General features: G+C 35.8%; 1 protein-coding gene and 1 non-coding gene across 13 annotated transcripts in view; one reads left to right on the forward strand and one right to left on the reverse strand.

Moving 5' to 3' along the window:
• The first annotated feature begins 1,534 nt into the window (after window positions 1–1,534).
• On the forward strand, window positions 1,535–1,622 carry TRNAY-GUA (transfer RNA tyrosine (anticodon GUA)). Its single transcript is given in 2 exon segments — window positions 1,535–1,571; window positions 1,587–1,622. It is a non-coding gene; the product is annotated as a tRNA-Tyr (tRNA).
• Window positions 1,623–5,908: 4,286 nt separating this feature from the next.
• The window catches only part of Tlk (Tousled-like kinase), a 40,051-nt gene continuing 27,898 nt past the window's right edge, over window positions 5,909–18,061 (reverse strand). For 6 of the 12 annotated variants that reach the window (XM_073088141.1, XM_073088143.1, XM_073088144.1 and 3 more), the window contains 13 exons: window positions 16,589–16,679; window positions 15,896–16,048; window positions 15,329–15,489; window positions 14,432–14,521; window positions 14,202–14,342; window positions 13,888–14,093; window positions 13,156–13,414; window positions 12,358–12,509; window positions 11,839–11,982; window positions 11,274–11,421; window positions 10,478–10,728; window positions 7,940–8,159; window positions 5,909–6,445 (listed from right to left, as the gene is read on the reverse strand). In XM_073088141.1, the coding sequence (XP_072944242.1) occupies window positions 6,254–6,445; window positions 7,940–8,159; window positions 10,478–10,728; window positions 11,274–11,421; window positions 11,839–11,982; window positions 12,358–12,509; window positions 13,156–13,414; window positions 13,888–14,093; window positions 14,202–14,342; window positions 14,432–14,521; window positions 15,329–15,489; window positions 15,896–16,048; window positions 16,589–16,679 (2,208 nt within the window). In that variant the 3' untranslated portion in view covers window positions 5,909–6,253. The other 6 variants (XM_073088148.1, XM_073088137.1, XM_073088139.1 and 3 more) reach the window with 5 other exon arrangements.

An 18,061-nucleotide genomic window follows, 5' to 3' on the forward strand; every position in this document is an offset into this window, starting at 1 on the left:
TTGAGAAATTCAAACTAACAACATGTAGTTTACACACACATAAATAAAAATCAACTTTATGTTCTCCTACATTTTGTGAAATTATGTGAGTGAATAAAATAGAATATTGAAGGTGGTACCCTCTGTGGTTCAACTCCGGCGGTACGTCCGCCACACCTATTTCTGCCTAATAAAAGCAGTCTTAAGCGCTTACATGGTCTGGTTTGAAGGGTGTGGTAAGGGAGTCAAATTTTTCCGAGACAATCCAGTCAGGGGTAACGGCGCTTCTTTCGCCGACCTCAGGTAGGAATCTAACCTTATCTGGGATTGATTACTGATGTCCATGGGCGACAGAAACAACTTACCGCATGCTCGTCTGCTTCTGATACATTATAAAAACAGAATAAAAGTACCTAAATTAATTACTTACATTTTTATTTTCTTTGTATATTTCTTATGTCTCTAGAGATCTTGAACAACTGCAGAACGTGAGACAAGTACCCATCCGTTAAATTAGTCCACGCGCTTTGCGTACTGTAACATTACTAATGAAAATAAATAGTAAACAGAATAATAAATGAAAATGATTAAGGTTATCTCAGTGTCTCAATTTTTAAATGAATACATTTTTTATTGTTTTTACGTCTACCTCACGTTGTTGTCCGTTATAAGAATATATATTTTTAAACACCGAAATTAATGAAATAGTGTTATTAAGATTTTTTTTAATCTATCTTATGCTATAAATTAATATACCTGCCTATTATTTCAAAACACGTAATATCATTTTATAATTTGAGCTTTAAAAAGAAAGCTCAAAATATGAAGTCATATTACGCGTCTTTATCCAGTGAAACTAATTTCCGTTGTGCCTCTCAAACTACTAAACTAACTACACTTTAGTAGATTAAGTGCAGGAACTAGGAACCCAGTTCAACTCAAAACGAACTTTTGAGTAGGTTCGAACTATTCGAGAGATCCTGTTGACTAAGGAGGCTCAATGCGAGAGGGAAATTCAATCATATGCTGAAGTTTTATTAATAAACGAAGCAAGAGTTGTGCATATTTTTATAAACGACCGCAAATTGCATTGGAGTTATATTATACTGGCAAGGAAGATTACAGAAGCGGTAAACTAACCCTGAGGAACAACAACCTTGTTATGGCTTTTTCAATATAGATCCCAACAATACAAACATGCAATTGAGACGAAAGACCGGACACTGATGGTACCAACTTGGTACTTATACAGTTAAATTCTGGCAATAATACCACCTTTCTTCCGACACACGTAATGATACAGTAGGTACAAGAGATATTTCCACGGCTGTAGTAATGCAAACCATCCCCACCTGAACTTTAAATCCTAAACAGAAACCGAATTGACTTTTTTTAAATGTAGATAAATACCTAACGACGATTTATATATTTTTTTTTATTTGGTCTTATACCTATGCTACCTGATAAGTGGTAATAAGTGAGTAGTGGTGCCCTTGTTTAACCCCTCTCTCATGTGAAATCGGAATGAAAGCAAAATTGATACAAATATTACATACCTTCGATAGCTCAGTTGGTAGAGCGGTGGACTGTAGACGGAAAGAATTGATATCCATAGGTCGCTGGTTCAAATCCGGCTCGAAGGAATTTTTATTTTTATTATTTAATAATTGATAATAATCATGTGGATGTATTTTGTTGTGATAGATATGCTACCTATTTTATTCAAAACTATTTTTTTAAATGTTGATGCAACTTTTCTGAGAAAGCAAGGTACCAATACTTTAAAACTTATCGTCTTTTGTTTAAATGTTGTTGAAGTCTGTTCTATATTTTTCTAATAAAAATGCTTTCACCTTATCTAAACAACACGTCCCTCTGCAGTGTGCGCGTACAAAGCCATGGAAACGCACAATAAACTTGTACTTCATAGCAATGCAGAGCATTTCCCATATAAGGGCGGTTTTTCCTGCAGTTTATTCTCCGAACGTCCTTGTTTGACAGCTAACGATAAACGAGTAGAGGAGAAATAGAAATGAAATTCTGTTGTAGCGACTTTCCGCTACTCGTCAAGAGATGGCGCTGCTGAATCACGCTATCGAAGTTTTCTAAGAATCTGGCATATATACAAGCTCTGAACTGAGACTGTTGGAGCACGGCCGCTCCCCGGGCATGATCACCTAGCCCGGCGAGAGATCTCCCTTTGCCAAACTGTAGGTAAATGTTGTAAAATGTAATATTGAGTAATATTCTACAACATTTTGCCGGGTTAGTCAGCCAGTTAGTATTTCTTAATACAACGATATACTCAGTCGGTATATATAATTATAAATTAACAAAACCAACTATATATCTACTATTACTATTATTACTATTATTCTATTTTCCCAAATGTTTGTTTTGACTTGACACCGTTGATCGCTTCTCTCATTATCACAATCGGTAAGACTTCGGGTCTTATTGTGTATTTAGTCTAGCATAGCTCTCTGTTTTCCCACGGAAAGCGTTCGCGCAATGAAAAAACAAAGCCACCCCTTTTCAGCACATGCTGTTCAGGCATTCTGTACGTAATGCAAAACGTTATTCGTCTGTTAAGTTCCGGTATAATAGATGGAACCCTAGTTTTATTAGAAATTTATTTTATATATCTGCGTATGTTTATCTATATTATACATAATAATTAATTTGTGCGACAATTTTTCTCTTCGTTATTTCCATCAACATTACATAGGTACCAATGTATACTAATAAAGTTACTGTACCGTTAGTATGGATTTTCAATCAAGCACTCAATCGAAGCACAACTCTGGGAGCTATGGGCGAACTCGACATCTAGGATCGAATCGAACAAACGTAAATAAATCCTACTAAGGGTATGGATCTCAATACCGACTTTTAATTTAAACGAGAATGTTTTATAAACATAATATTTTATAGGTAAATAAATTTCTTGTTAGAAATGCATCAATCATCATCAACATCTTTTATTTATTAGAGTTAGTGACACAACCGCTACTTAGATATTACGCACTTTTTATTTTATATCATATTAGTGGACTACTTCAAAATAGTCCTTACCAAGAAATAAGTTAAGGAACTGTGGATGTATTGGGGCCATAACCCAACTGAAAGATGAAGGGTTTTCGTGTTCGTCATTATGAGTAAAGAATTATTGATGTGAAACATCTATAGCCGCACGTAAAACCGATTTCTGCCGTGGCGTCGCCACGCTATACGATGGTATATATATATATACAGTCTATATGCAGTAGTGTGTACGGTGTGGCGACGCGTCGCCATGCGCAATCGACTGTGCGATTCTCTCCCACTCGATCTGGCGTTAAGCCATCTTTCTCGCTACACTGAGCTCGAATACTATTTTATTTTATCATTATGACATATTTAGTTCCTATCACAATATGTTCTTTTCTGCATATTACTTTTACAAAATAATGTCGATGTTTCACATCTGCCAGGCGTCCCGTGACGGCTCACATTTTTTTATGTCAATTTGTAGGTACTCGTATATTCCAATATACCTACAAAGTGCAATATACTTACATTGTTTCTTATCGCATCGTGAAAATTGTTTTTATTTTATTGTTACATAAAATAATCACTCGTTTAAATAAAACAAAGGTATTCTTACAAGGTACAAAAGTTTAAGCAAATGTTATTTACCTACCTACCTACATTTAGGTAGAAAATCAAAAAAATCGAAGAATACCCTACCTAATTGTACCTCACGTATGCATCGACGATTATTGTCCATACTTTACTAAATAATCATAAAAAATAATTGAGGAGACATTAACAATATTCCAAATAAGATAAGATTTTTTTACTAAATAGCTTCTTATCACTAAATATAATTTTTAATCTCTAAGGTCTTTCCAATACTTTATCAGTTTTAATATCCATATTTATATAAAATATTTTAATAAAACTAGTACTGCTACTACTCAAATATATAACATATTTTTAATACTTTGTAATGTAACTTTGAATCCGGCTGCTTCAGTGAGCTCGAAAATCATTTGAAAGCCTCGCTAATGATTTCTGGTGAAATTTCCGTAGGCAATTTCAGGGAGTAATTGCACTCGACACCCTTTGTGCCGGAACTCGAAAAACTATTGAAAGGATAAAATATAAGCCGAGGATTGAGCTTGCAACGAAATAAAACGAAAATATTTCATAGTTTATGAGCATGAATATATCTATTACTTATGTATTTCATTGCACTCGTATTGATTCATACAGTGCAAGCTATAAGTGTACTTAGGTATATCAGCACAAGTATCTTCATATTTAAACAGGCAGAGGTGCTATAATTTCAATTAATTTACTGATTACAAAAGTAAAAGATTACTTACAGGATATTTAATAACTTATTTTGTAAAAATATACACACATATGTAGGTACTTACATATTACAACTGCATGTCACAGCAGCACAGCCTTTTTCATAGCATCTCAGTTGGAAACGAGCTCACAAAGTTGGACTTTGGTCACATCCTCTCATGGACATCTGTGACCAACTCCATAATATATAGAACAGGTTGTATGACAGTTGTGTTACCACTAATGAGATGAGAGAGAGACTATAATCGTGTCATCGATATAAGTCAACCAGCATCCACACTTTTCCACCGAAACGCAAAAACTACTTCACGCTACAAATGAATGTGGGCGGTACTGCATTCAAACCATAGTAGCCCTTCTATATTTACATTACACTACATCTTTCAACAGTATGTCTGATTTAAAGTGTGATAAGTCACACAGAAATAATATGAAATCGTGTTCAGATTTCAAATGGAACTCGCAACGTTTTTTACAACTTGAGATAAACCTGCGTGTTCGATTGCTACCCGTATTACTAAAACCATTAAGTTCGATCGGAAATCAGTACAAATACTACTTGCTTGCGAGTATATCATTTTAAAACCTTTAACCCTTCCATAAAATTAAGTTTAAAAGCTTACTAAGTTACTAACTTTAAGTACTTTGAATAAAATTATCTTTTAATAATGAAATTTATTACCCAAATTACTATAAATTCTTCGTTTTTAAACCTACGCTATCTGCCATGCTTTCATCAAAATTGCTATACGTCGATGGGATGAAGCGTAGTTTTTGGTTTGCATACTAAAGGAACCGTAGAAGGGTACTCGTCAATAAATAAAATGCGAGCTTTGAGTAGTACGTGTAATTTTTCTAAGATATAATTAGGAACAATATAAATTGGGCAGGTACTTATTACATTGTTAAATAAGTAAAGCTTAATAATTAAATTAAATACTAATATTGAAACAGTCTGCTATCGCCACTAGCATGGGAAGTAAGGCAGGGTCAAACCAAAATCTTCCGATTCTGATACCGTGCTTAGCAAAACAGTAATGGATATATGATAACAGATTCTAAACACATTCTAAAATCTATTTTACAGTATTTAAGTAACAAACTGTCTTTTTGTGCTAACTTAAGGGGTATTGTTCAGAAAACGGAACGTTATGTGCGGGGCCTCTCTTCCACTGAAGCGGGTTAACTCACATACAGTATCGTAGTCTGTACTTTATTAGCAAGTGATTATCTCAAACATGTGGGTGAGACGCATGCAAACGACATGCAGATAAACCTTCGTTAAAAAACCCCTAAAACACGGTTCTTTACTATCGTTAATTTGATTGAAGCACATAATTACTCCAACGCAGAAGTAAAATAACACTAATTTCGATGATTTACCAAAATAGCAATGCGGAAGCCATTATTATAAAGGTTATATTATTGTAACGAATTAAAGAAACTTTAATGAAGATTCTTTGTAACATTCATTTTCGATAAATGCATGGCTCTAATAATTATGATAAGTTTTGTATGCAACTTCAAGTATAAAAGGGTCGCCGTAGAAGAGGGTAATGAAATAATGAGCGGCAAAGAAAAACAGCTTTATTTTTAACTTTTTTAATAGGGATAACTTATATAATATGCAAGGGATAGTCCCAGGATCTTCTCTAGTGACAAAAGGATAAAACCATTCATAAATGGAGAATCACATATTATCACCTGCTCAATAAATACAGTCAACAGTAAGCATAATTCTTAAACAATTTATCCGTAAACGATATTTAGTCATTTTACAACTCTGGATATCAACCGACAAAGTTCGAAAACTAAAAAATGTGTGTCCGAGACACAACGAACGGCCTTGGGGCGGCCGGCCGCCCGGGCGCGAGCGTCACTGCGCGGCGGCGGCGCGCGGGCGGCGGCGGCGCGGCTAGGACGACGAGCCCGCGCCGAACATGTTCGCGCTGAAGGCGGGCGGCGCGGCGGCCGGCGCGCCCGCGCCCGCGCCGCCGCCCGCGCCGCGCGGCTTCGGCGTCGGCGGCTGCAGGTACTCGTGCCGCGCCAGCCCGAACACGTCGATGCGCTCCTCCTTGCGGTACGCCAGGCACGCGCGGATGAAACTCTGCAACGTTACACCGACAACGTTAATCCTGTACTCTAGGCCGTTGGGGCGAACGCGAGCTAACAGAGCGGTTGAAAAATAACATCTTATACATCACAGTACACGTTGGCTGATCTACGAAGTCAAAAACCTTGGATACGAATGTAAATACATATAAAAAGCAGTATTACCCTAGTGGTCAATAAACTCGGCCTATAGATTAAGGGGCCGAGGTTCAAATCCCAGGCACGCACCTCTGATTATTTCAAAGTTATATGCGTATTAGAAAGTAATCATCCCTTGCATACCTGCATACCTATGAAATCTTTAAAAAAAAGTCTCCAAAGGTATGTGAAGTCTGCCAATACGCACTTGGCCAGAGCTGTGGACTATGGCCTAATCCTCCTCGTTCTTATCCCTTGCATACCTGCATACCTATGAAATCTTTAAAAAAAAAGTTTCCAAAGGTATGTGAAGTCTGCCAATACGCACTTGGCCAGAGCTGTGGACTATGGCCTAATCCTCCTCGTTCTTAGAGGAGACCCATGCACAGCCGTGAGTGTGAGTTGATAATAATGATGATGATGAATGACATGGAAAATTTATCAATATTCTGCTTTTGGCTACCAGATATAAAGTCTATATATTTCATGACAGCTGTTATACGAAAGGGCATTAAGCTCATACAAAAATACAAAAGGTAATTTATACAATAAAAACAATCTAGATACTATTATAGTTGGGCTCCTAAAAATTCATTGCACAAAAGTAGCCTTTCAAATTTTCCCACTATATATCACATTCAACTTGAAACCTTCTAAATGAAACAAGCCCTATTATCCTTCCACAATAATCCTATTACACGAAAAAGAGGGTGTAATCAATAAGAATGCACAGCATTAACAGAATCATTAGCGAAATAAACCATCACTAAGCTCTATACTTACCAAGAGAAAGCCATTACATGTATTTAATTTCAATTAATCACATTAGAAAAGAGCATAAAATATCAAGGACATATTATTATAACTTTATAACCTTCCTGTTGTTGTTTTTGACATTAAGAGTAATATCCAAGGTATGCCAGGTCCCATACACAACTGTTTGATACCTTTGATAATTAATATTGTCTAGTTAGACAATATTAATTTTGGCTATATAATATGGATATAGTTTTAAACCACAATTTTCTGGTAAATTATTTTAACATAATACAAATATCTCCTGACTGTAATTAACGATTACGCTTAAGGTGCTTAAAAAGAGTTATCCTTTCTCTTTTTCTGGAACATAAATACTGTGACTACTCAGCCTTAAGTTAATTTACAAAATAAGACAAGTAATCATATAACAAGTAATCTCAGTCTAAACACACGTTACACATAATAATTTATGGGAAGAGATCCACATCCAACCATGGAACATTAATAATCATACGACATAAAGTAATTTCTTCCACCATTCGCCAATAAATGAAAATTAAAAATAACAGATTATTGACATATAATAACATACCTTAGCCTCATTACTGACTGTTGGCTTGTTGGCGAACTGAACCTCAGTCGCCTTCAGGATGGTGTTCTCCTCTAGTATGGTGGCCTGACTCTGGTTGTGACCAAAGGGCTTCTTGCCGTACAGACACTGATAGAAGATTACGCCCACGCTCCACACGTCCACCTTACTACTGATCTTTGGCGGGTTCTTGCCTACTACAAAGCACTCCGGTGGCAAGTACCTAAGGAACAAATAATAATAATAATAAATAAATAAATGGAAAAAAGCCTTTTATTTTTCCTATAAACCTAGATTGTAACAGTTGCAATTATTTTGTATTTTCTTAACTCTATGTTAGTAGTAACTCTTATTATAATTGTTAATGTAAATTTTCATTTATATTATAGGAACCCCATTGTTGGGTATTGGCCTCCTCCAATTTATGCAATTTTGTTTCTCAAACAAATCATAATATAATGTTATTATTTTTAAAATATTACAAAAGTATATTGTCGAAGCTATTTATTTGTCTTTATCGGGGAGAAGCACTGACGGAATAAAGCTGGCCGCATACATTCGATTTCCGTGTTACGTTTCCGGATTCGGGAACCTGAATGCTATTTTCGCCATCCGTTTTCCGAATGGAAAAAAACCCGACGTTCGGTTCGGAAATATATCGTGCGTTCGTATATTCGTACGAAAATTCGTAATTATAGTACAGCGCCCGCGCTGCGCTGAGTGGACGTGTGTCTGTTTGTTTGGTTCTACTTATCAAGAAAAGTTATATATAATATATTATATATACTTATAAGGATTAAAATATATATATTATATATATATATATATTTTAATCCTTATAAGCAACACTATCAGATAGTGGAATAATATAGAGGGTGTATTTTTTTTTCAAAATGAACTCGTTCGATTCCCGGCTAAGGAAAAAGTTATTTTAAAAAAGTAATGATGCAGCTTTAGTTTTTATTAAAATTGGCCTCGTTTCAGCGTCTCCTTTCAGCGTTTTTCGCTAATCTTTATAGTTTCGGATTGTAGTATATTTTATAGGCCCGTTTGAAAAATTCAACCTGTATATAGGGTGAATTTTTCAAACGGGCCTTCAATTTTTCAATTAAGATTAATTTAAGTATATATATATATACACTTAAATGAATCTTAATTATTAAATTAAATATCCAATACTTGAAGAATGCTTCTGGATCTGCTCGCAATTTTGCTCTTATAAGATAAAACTGACTCTCATTCATCCTGCGCGTATTATAATGTGCGTATTTAATGGGTGTAACCAATATCGACGCTTCTTTTTTTTCTTGTTGAGCGACAGTAATAAGGCAATTACTGTTAGTTCATCGTCGTCCATGTTGACGTGCTTTCACGAAAGCGTCACTCAGAGTAGTGGTGGTAAAATCTTAATACAAAAAACCGAATGTCTGCGGAAGGCTCACGGAAATACGAATCCGAAATCCTGATCAGGAAACCTAACCAAGAAACGTGTGTATGCGCTCAGCATAATTGCGGCATGGGCGGTCCGCCCCAGGTCTCTGGGCCAGGGGGGGCTCCAAACACAGTTGCCAACCCTTCCGAAGAAGAACTCGTCAACTATAAAAAAAACTAGTCAGGACCAAACAATCGCAATGTGAAAGCTCGTAAAATTAAATCAAATTTTTTAGACTGGGAGCCTCATTCAACTTTCCGCTCTGGGCCTCCGAGGAGCTTAGTCCGCCATTGCTAACAGCTTACAAACAAATGACTGATGTTGATCAATGTTGTACAAATTAAACAGGTTGTGGAACTCTACTGTATCCATAGGTTGCAGAAACTACATAACATCAAGCAGAGTTGAACATCATGCTTGCTTTACTTAAAATATTTTGCCTAAAAATATATTTGTCATAATCTATTTTAATTCATTGGAAATCGATATTCACTGGAAATCTACTAAGGTAATAACAATGCAAAAATGATTCACAGCTCTAGATAAAGATTAAATATTGAGAGTTCTTACAATGGCCCAATAGGAAATAAATGATAAGAGAGTTATTTATATAAGATAGGTGACTAAGAAATAGTATTGTAAAAGAACAGATCCATGTCCCTATTTGTAAAGATAAATAAAACCACTAAGGTATTTTAAAGATGAGGCTATATTGTAATGAAACCTAGGATAATTATGGAAACTACATAATTTATGAAGATCTATTCAAAAATAGCCTAAATGGAAAAGTATGTGTGCTCGATTTTTACTTATTTGAAGGCTTGCAATTTTATTTTTGTTTTTGTAGTTCAATAATCTCTTTTTCCACTTAACATCTGTTAAGTGCTTGCTAATAGGCTAATAATGACCAAGATAAAATTAATATATATGCATGGTCACAGTCACAAAAATAGCTAAATCTTAATATCTTTATAGCGGGAAATACACTTTGAGTGAATTGTTCGTAGTTATCACTCATGGGCATTGCCCAGGTTTTGGCATTTACCTAATTCCGATGGCGTAACTTACAAAAGTTTGGAAAATATTAAAAATAAATCGTAATGACTCACCAGTAAGTGCCTGCACCTTGGCTGGTGAGATCCATGCCGTGGTCGGGGTTGTAATTTTCCTCGTCCATCACCTTGGACAGACCGAAGTCCGTGATCTTGATCTCCCCGCACACATTGCCCTCAGTCAGCAGGATGTTGCCAGGCTTTAGGTCGTAATGGATCACCGGTGGTTTAATTTCATTTAAATACTTCAGTGCAGACACCACTTGCATCACTATAGAACGTGCCTCGCGCTCCGGAATAGTCTTATGCTGTAATGTAGTGAAAATAGACGTAAATAATGGGGTATTTATAAAAATAAAAAATATTATTATACAGGATTATTTTTTTCCGGCCTTCAGGACCAAATCCGAACCTATAAGGATTAGCGAAAAGTGCTGAAAGGAGTTACGAGGCCGATTTCGATAAAAACTAAAACTGCATCATTCGTATTTTAAAATATCTACCCTCTATATTATTCTACTATCTGATAGTGTCGCTTGTAAGGATCAAATTCTGACAAATATATTTTGTAGTGATTAAATAAAAGTTATGACATGTATTATTGAAGGACTGACCATTGAAATTAGAAATAAAATCAGAAGAATTTGTAAAACATACAATACTTAATTACTGTACTTGTACATTCATAATCTACAGATTAATATGAATAACAAGATTACTGTAAGATTAATCTATAATTATTATACATGACAAAATCACATATCGCATTACATCGTATATTACACACTAAATGATATAGTAGAAATAAATAAATAATACAACTAAATTATAATAAATATGAGCCATTTGTTACCTGTTTGAGATAGAAATCGAGATCATGACCATTGCAATATTCGAGAACTGTACAAAAGGAGTTTCCATCTATTTCAAATACGTCGTAAAGTTTCACGATTCGCGGGTGATCTAAAGCCTTATGAATATTATATTCCCGTAGTGCGTGTCTGGAATTAACGAAACATATCTTTGAAATTATACATTCAATATGAATAACTCATTAGAAAGCACTAATTAACTTTGTCGCTAATAATTACAAATTTACTATCACTATCTAAATATGATATTGCACAAATACACACACACACACATAAACAAACAAACAAACTGCACATAGACCAATGATTTTATATATTAATGCATGTACCTGAAAGCTTATCACAACCGCCAATCAGAGGGAATAGGTTGTATAATAAAACAGGCGACAAAACTACCAATATTGGTTGTCCAAATAAACACATACACGTACACACGCACGCTCACACACACACACATGCACACATACACACATACTACCTCTCTGTTCAGTGTAAATAAAATTTAATAAAATGTACAAAAGTTCCATCACTCGTATACAGACTCACTTGATATAGTTGGCCTTCTTGTCTTCCTTCCAGTCTTTGTTTAGTTGGTGGACCTTGCAGGCGGTATACCGTTGTTCTCGCAAGTCAAAAGCCTTGTGCACTTCGCTAAAGCCACCCTTGCCTAGTAGCATTAGTAACAAATATCTGAAAAAAAGTAAAATGTACTGCCAATTTATATATTGTTCCCATATAGTTCGAATGTAATACAAAAGTATACTATTTTGAGCTTAAAATATCTTGTAGTTTTTCGCATGAATGGCATTTATTTAGACTATAATTATGTGTAGTTTATAAACCAATCATAGTCCGTAATTAGACTGCGTTTTGTTGCAGTTTGGTTAAGAATGATTTAAGTTACAATATATCAGCAATACATGCAAAATACATAATAATAGTACATGAAAAATAGAAAAATCAATCAACAATATTTACCCTTTTTTTATAACGCTTAGCCACTTGGATGTTTACATTGTTATGTTTAGTCTATAATAAGTATTTGTTATTGTAGATATATCTCACCTCTCAGAGAGTACAGGATGCTGTGAAAACCGGCTCTGGTCTTCATTGTGTATCCGTTTTAGTTCTCTTATATGTAGATTTCTTTCTCTTTCTAACTTTTCCATCTCTAGCTGCAAATCTGCATCTTCTTTTTTTAGTGCCATTTGCCTTAACTGTAAATAGTTTATGTACATATAAGTATGTAATTTGAATGTAACCATGTGAAAAATAGTAATCATCAATATGAATTAATTATGATGATGAGATGATTGAATATTGAATGGGAAGAGTAACTCCAAGCTGGTTCTATAGCACAAATTGTATGTACACATATTTTTTACTGTTTTGATGCTTATTAGATGCATAAAGTTATCCTTTTCATTCGATTTAGTTTCATGTTTATTATTAATGGTTTTTTTGCATAAAAAATTACCTCATTCTAACCCATGTCTTGTATATTGTAACATAACCTTAAATTGAAACCAATTATAGAACCACACTCTTTAAATTTGAACACAAACATACACAGTCCATTTTATATGGTACAAGACAAGATTCAGTGGATGATGAGTGGTCACAGCAGCCCACCACACCTTAGAACAGGAATCCTAACATAAATTGATTACAGATGGGTCAAGTAACAGCACCTCACTACAGTTACTGTTGAAGATCGAAATAGTTGTGGTAATGTAGTCACAGAACAGTCGCCACTCAGAAGTCTACCTTTAAACAATTGACGGTTAAATCTTAATTGACCTAATCGTACAAACTAAGTTAGTACATACTAGAATTATGTTAAAAGCATAAAAAAATAATCACCATGAGCCTAACCTTGAGTATCTCATCCGCCTCGTAGTACTCCTGGCCGGTCATGCTGGGCAGCGGGTCGGGCTTGAGGAAGGTCGGGGCGTCGGTGCCGTTGTGCAGCGGCTGCGGCTGCGGCGTGGCGGGCGCGGACACGCTCGACGTGCGCTTGCCGCGCCCGCCGCCGCCCTCGTTGTTCGACGGCCGCTTCTTGAACAGCTGCTTCTTCTGACGGTCTATCTCCTCCTTCTCCGCTGTGATCTCTTCTTGCCGCCTAAGGAAATGAGTGGACGGTCAGAACGAAAACAAAGTGAATATAGATGGATGCAAAGAACAAACGGCTATCTACAAAATGTACAACTGTACAACTTGTAGATAGCAGTTTGTTATTTGCTGCCGTCGATATGGTGTTCGCTGGAAAAGTAATGGAATGAAAGGTAATGTAAAAGTATTACATAATCCAAATTTCATTTGTATTTAAGATTGATTGAAGTCATATCCCCATAACATAGACTCATTGCCATTCCTGAAAACTAAATTGGTTGCCTCATTTACACCAACAGCAAGAACAGCTTTGCTCTACAAATAAGTGTGGCAGTGGTACCTCCCCAGTCAAATCAGGTTAGTTCTACCACATTTAAGATTTTAGACATTCTTCCACCATTATACTTTTGCATACTGAAAATGCCATTTGTACTAATTTTTGATTGTTGAATTTTATTAGTTGAAATATTTCTTTTTACTTACCTCGTCAGTTCTTGAAATGCATATCCATCAGTCCAATTCTCTTGAAAGGTAGCACCAACACGTTGGGTGACAAACTGACCGAGCCTAAGCCTATTTTGCATACACCTCTGTCTCGCTTCCTTTTTTTCAATAGTACTTTTTTCATTTAATAATTTCTTCACAACTTCTATACACTTATTAATGTGTGATTTATGTTGGTCTATTACCTGGTAAGAAAATAACATACATATATTAGTACATTAATATGATCATAAATTACAAAAAAAAAACAAATATATGTACAAAAACAAAATGTTACGAAAATGCATATGCACCTTGCACTGTGCTTGAACTTGATGTTTCAATTCTTCATTAGTCCGTGTTAATTCTTCTATTCTATTATTCCTTACTTCTAAATCAGAAGATGCTTGAGTTTCTAACTCTTGTATCCTCTGACATGTCAGTTCTGTTTGAATCTGGAGACAAAAGTAACATGATACATGCGGCACATTGTGCGTTGGTATTTTACAAGGACTAATGCACAATCCTTTTAGGATATTCATACCTGTTTAACAGAAGTATGAGGTCGTGGTTGAGAGGCGGAACGTAAAAAGACATCTCCCGAAGGCAATAGGCTTGATGGTGACGGTGGGTACTAAGAAAAAAAAATGCAACATTATTATTAATACGTACCCACATAATGTATATTTTATTAGAATAATTAAAATTATTAAGCTGGTCACAACACTACAATGGAATAAAATTTACTGGTAAACATATAAAAAAAGTGTTATATAAAACCTTGAGCATGAATAGAGGTAATTCAATTGATGCTAGAACTTGATCAATTAAATACTGAAATGACAAATTGGTAATGTTAAAGGTTGCTTAAAATATAATTTAAATCTCAAGTTAAAAATCCCAACAAACTCTGTGGACATAGTGTAACTGCATAAGAATCTCTGGCACCCATATTTGTAATATAGAGCATCAATGGTTGCACTAACTATATTCATCCGGCTTGATATAGGTTCTGTAAACATTTAAATTGAGCTCAGTAGCAACAATTTAGTGATCAACCATTACAAAGTATAAAAGTGGACTCCTCTTCTATTTGAGGTAGAATAAGTATAACCATATACTATTCTTTACTATGTCATTTTTTAATAAATAGAAGTAGGCATCAAACATGCAATCCAAGTGCGATGGTAAGTGACTACTGCCACCTATGAACATTTATAGATAACCCCAGATAAGATTAGACTCCTTCCTAAAATGGACACAGATGTGTTGCTACCCCTCAGGGCTAAATCAACACACCTCGGTTAAGTATGTCTCCCTTACAGTTACAACCTTCAATGCAGGACTGCTTAACGCTGCTGTTATTAGGAACAAAACAATTTGGCAGTGTCACTGCTGGTGTTAAACGAAAGTATTCATAAAAAAAATGATAGTTACTTACCATAGGATAATTAGCGCCTTGGGGAGAAGGAGATTTGGCTCCAGTGTGCCGGACAGGGCTGGATGATGGGTGCTTACAAAAGTATTCCCTTATATTTTTATCTGAGGAGTTATGCCGCTGCTTACCGCCACCTCCTCCACCACCGCCTATGCCTTCTTCACCTGGAAATCACATAACAAATACTTAAAATTAATTTTTGTCAAATATATGGGGCTCACAATACTACTCCCTTTTTTGTAATTACCATCTATAATAACATAATTATAGTCCAAACATGTCAGAAATATAACTACAATACTGAATTCGTGGCCTGGTATTTAACCACTAAGGGGACCAATGCAACAAATATTTCTTTAAGTTAAAAGACGAGAGAATAAATTTTACATGATAAGTCAATCACATAGTGAATTTTAATTGACTTTCCCTATAATTCATTCACTTGCCACAAATGAAATTCATTATAATTGAGAAATTAAAAACATTTCACTACATCACAATCTACATTTAAATCACTTACTATATAACCACCATAATATAATTATTATTTAATGATAATTAACTAATTACCTTTCCGTTTTCTTTTTCTATCAGTCACAGTAATAGTAGGTGTGGCACCACTAGGTGGCACAAGGGCGCTCCCGGGAACAGCACTGGCACCTCGCATAGCTGCAGACTTCTCTGGCGTTAAAGCATCAACTTCTTTATCACTATGCGAAGACCCTGCAATGACAATATTACTTATATACTTCTAGATCATAATAATGTATATGTAAGAGAATTTATACACATTGTTTTCATCAATTTATAGTTTGAAACTACTACATACGTTGGTATCTTTTTTATCGTAATCAATTCACTATCTAATGCCTTTTACTTCACATTTTATAGGTAAGAATAAACAGGGCCAGGGCTAGGTACAAGCTGCACTTATTAAAAAGTTACTAACTCACTTTTTGTTACAGAGCTGAGCAGGCCGATGTGGTTAACGCTAGTCCCACTGTTATAGTAATGCATAGTGTCACATAATATGCTCCGTTCACAGAAGAATAAATGGCACTTTCACAGTTCCTATCCGGCATCGTACACAATAATGTGACGTCACAGTCCTTTTGATGGCAGTTTTACACACAAGTTTTGAGTTCTATCTAGTCCGTAAATAAGGTTAACCTCGGCATCTCGGCGCAACGCAAAGTAAACACTCGACATCACTGATCACTTCGCGACGTTTAATATCACTTTTATCACCAAATCACAATTTACCTGTGCTCATATTGGAGTCCTGATTATGTAGTGGCTGCCCCGTGTTGACAGTAGTTTGTGGTGCCATCTGAATTTGTGACCCAGCTGACATCTGTAAAGAAAGATGGCGTCTTTACATATGACTCGCCCACTTCATTTCAATTTTACTTGCATTACCACTAATTTTAGCACTATTCTCACTTTACTCACGCACTAATCTACAAGTAACCGATGTTTATTATACATTTTAATAGGTTTTTTACTTCAATTATTCGTATAACCTAACAAGTTTGACAAGTTGTAAACTCCAGCCGCGACTCGCGACAATCGGATACGCATCCGCGGGGAGCGGTAAACGCGGGGGGAGTGGAGAATGGAGATCGTCACGAAGTTTGCTCCGAATGTAATAATAATAATAACGACGGGCGAGGCGCCATTTTACAAGGATACAAGGCCGAAAGCATTGTTTTTGAAAATTAGAAAAGGTTGGGTACGCGATTCTTCGATAAATCGACAACTCAATACAAACCGATTTCGCAAGATCGACGTGAAAGGTTTAAGTTAGCATTCGTAGTATAGTTTCCGGCAGGTCAACAGCCCGTGATTTGTGGTCGTGGTCGGCGTAAATATTGCACAAATAGACAAATATAGAAATAGCATCGTCGGATAGGAATCGATCGCTTTGCTTATGTTTATATCGTTAAAAATGAACAGTAAGCTAAATCGTTCACCGTTAATTGAAAGTACCTACAGGCCGGGTATGTATGAAATCGACTTGACCGATTATTCCCGCAACGAGGTGCGGTGGCAACGGCGGGTGGCGGGCGGAGTGCCACCGACCTGCGGCGAACGAGTACGTGATATCGGCGCTCGTGCCCCACAACAAACTGCTTACTGGACGTGTTACGTAGGCGTCTGTGCCGCGATGTACCAACATAAACACAGATAGGTAGGTGTACTCGTGTAAGTACCTAAATATATAGGTACGTATTCGGCCGAGCCGCGAGCGATAAACTTGTATACGCAAGCCAACACTGAATATTTTATAGGTACATGACTTGGGAGTCAGTCCTCAACATAGTATTGGTCTAGCTTGTGTAAAACAATTTAAGAAACGGGATTTATGTCACCACAAATACTATACAATTGCATAATTAGGGTATACTCACGTAAAAATATTTCCATTCAGATAAACTGACTAAATAAGGACTGACTTAATGCCTTATTAAAGTTCTAATAAATATTTACCAAAAAAAGTTCTGTTTAATATTTTACTTTGCATTCAGTTTTACAAATTTTAAAGGTCACAAATACACTAATGCAAATGTATTCTTAGCTTAGTCGTTAAAAGGTAAAAAACGTGAGTACAAGCAAGTATGTACTTGTTTTACAATTTTGCAGCACGGTTGGCTGATAAACGCCACAAGTACAGATAGATAGCCAACCTACAAAATCTAAATCGATATCGCAAAAAAATATGTTCAAGAGGGTAGC

This window comes from Epargyreus clarus, unplaced genomic scaffold, assembly GCF_041222505.1.
Source record: "Epargyreus clarus isolate Ecla_fem2 unplaced genomic scaffold, WU_Ecla_fem_2.2 ptg000026l, whole genome shotgun sequence".
NCBI lineage: Eukaryota > Metazoa > Arthropoda > Insecta > Lepidoptera > Hesperiidae > Epargyreus > Epargyreus clarus.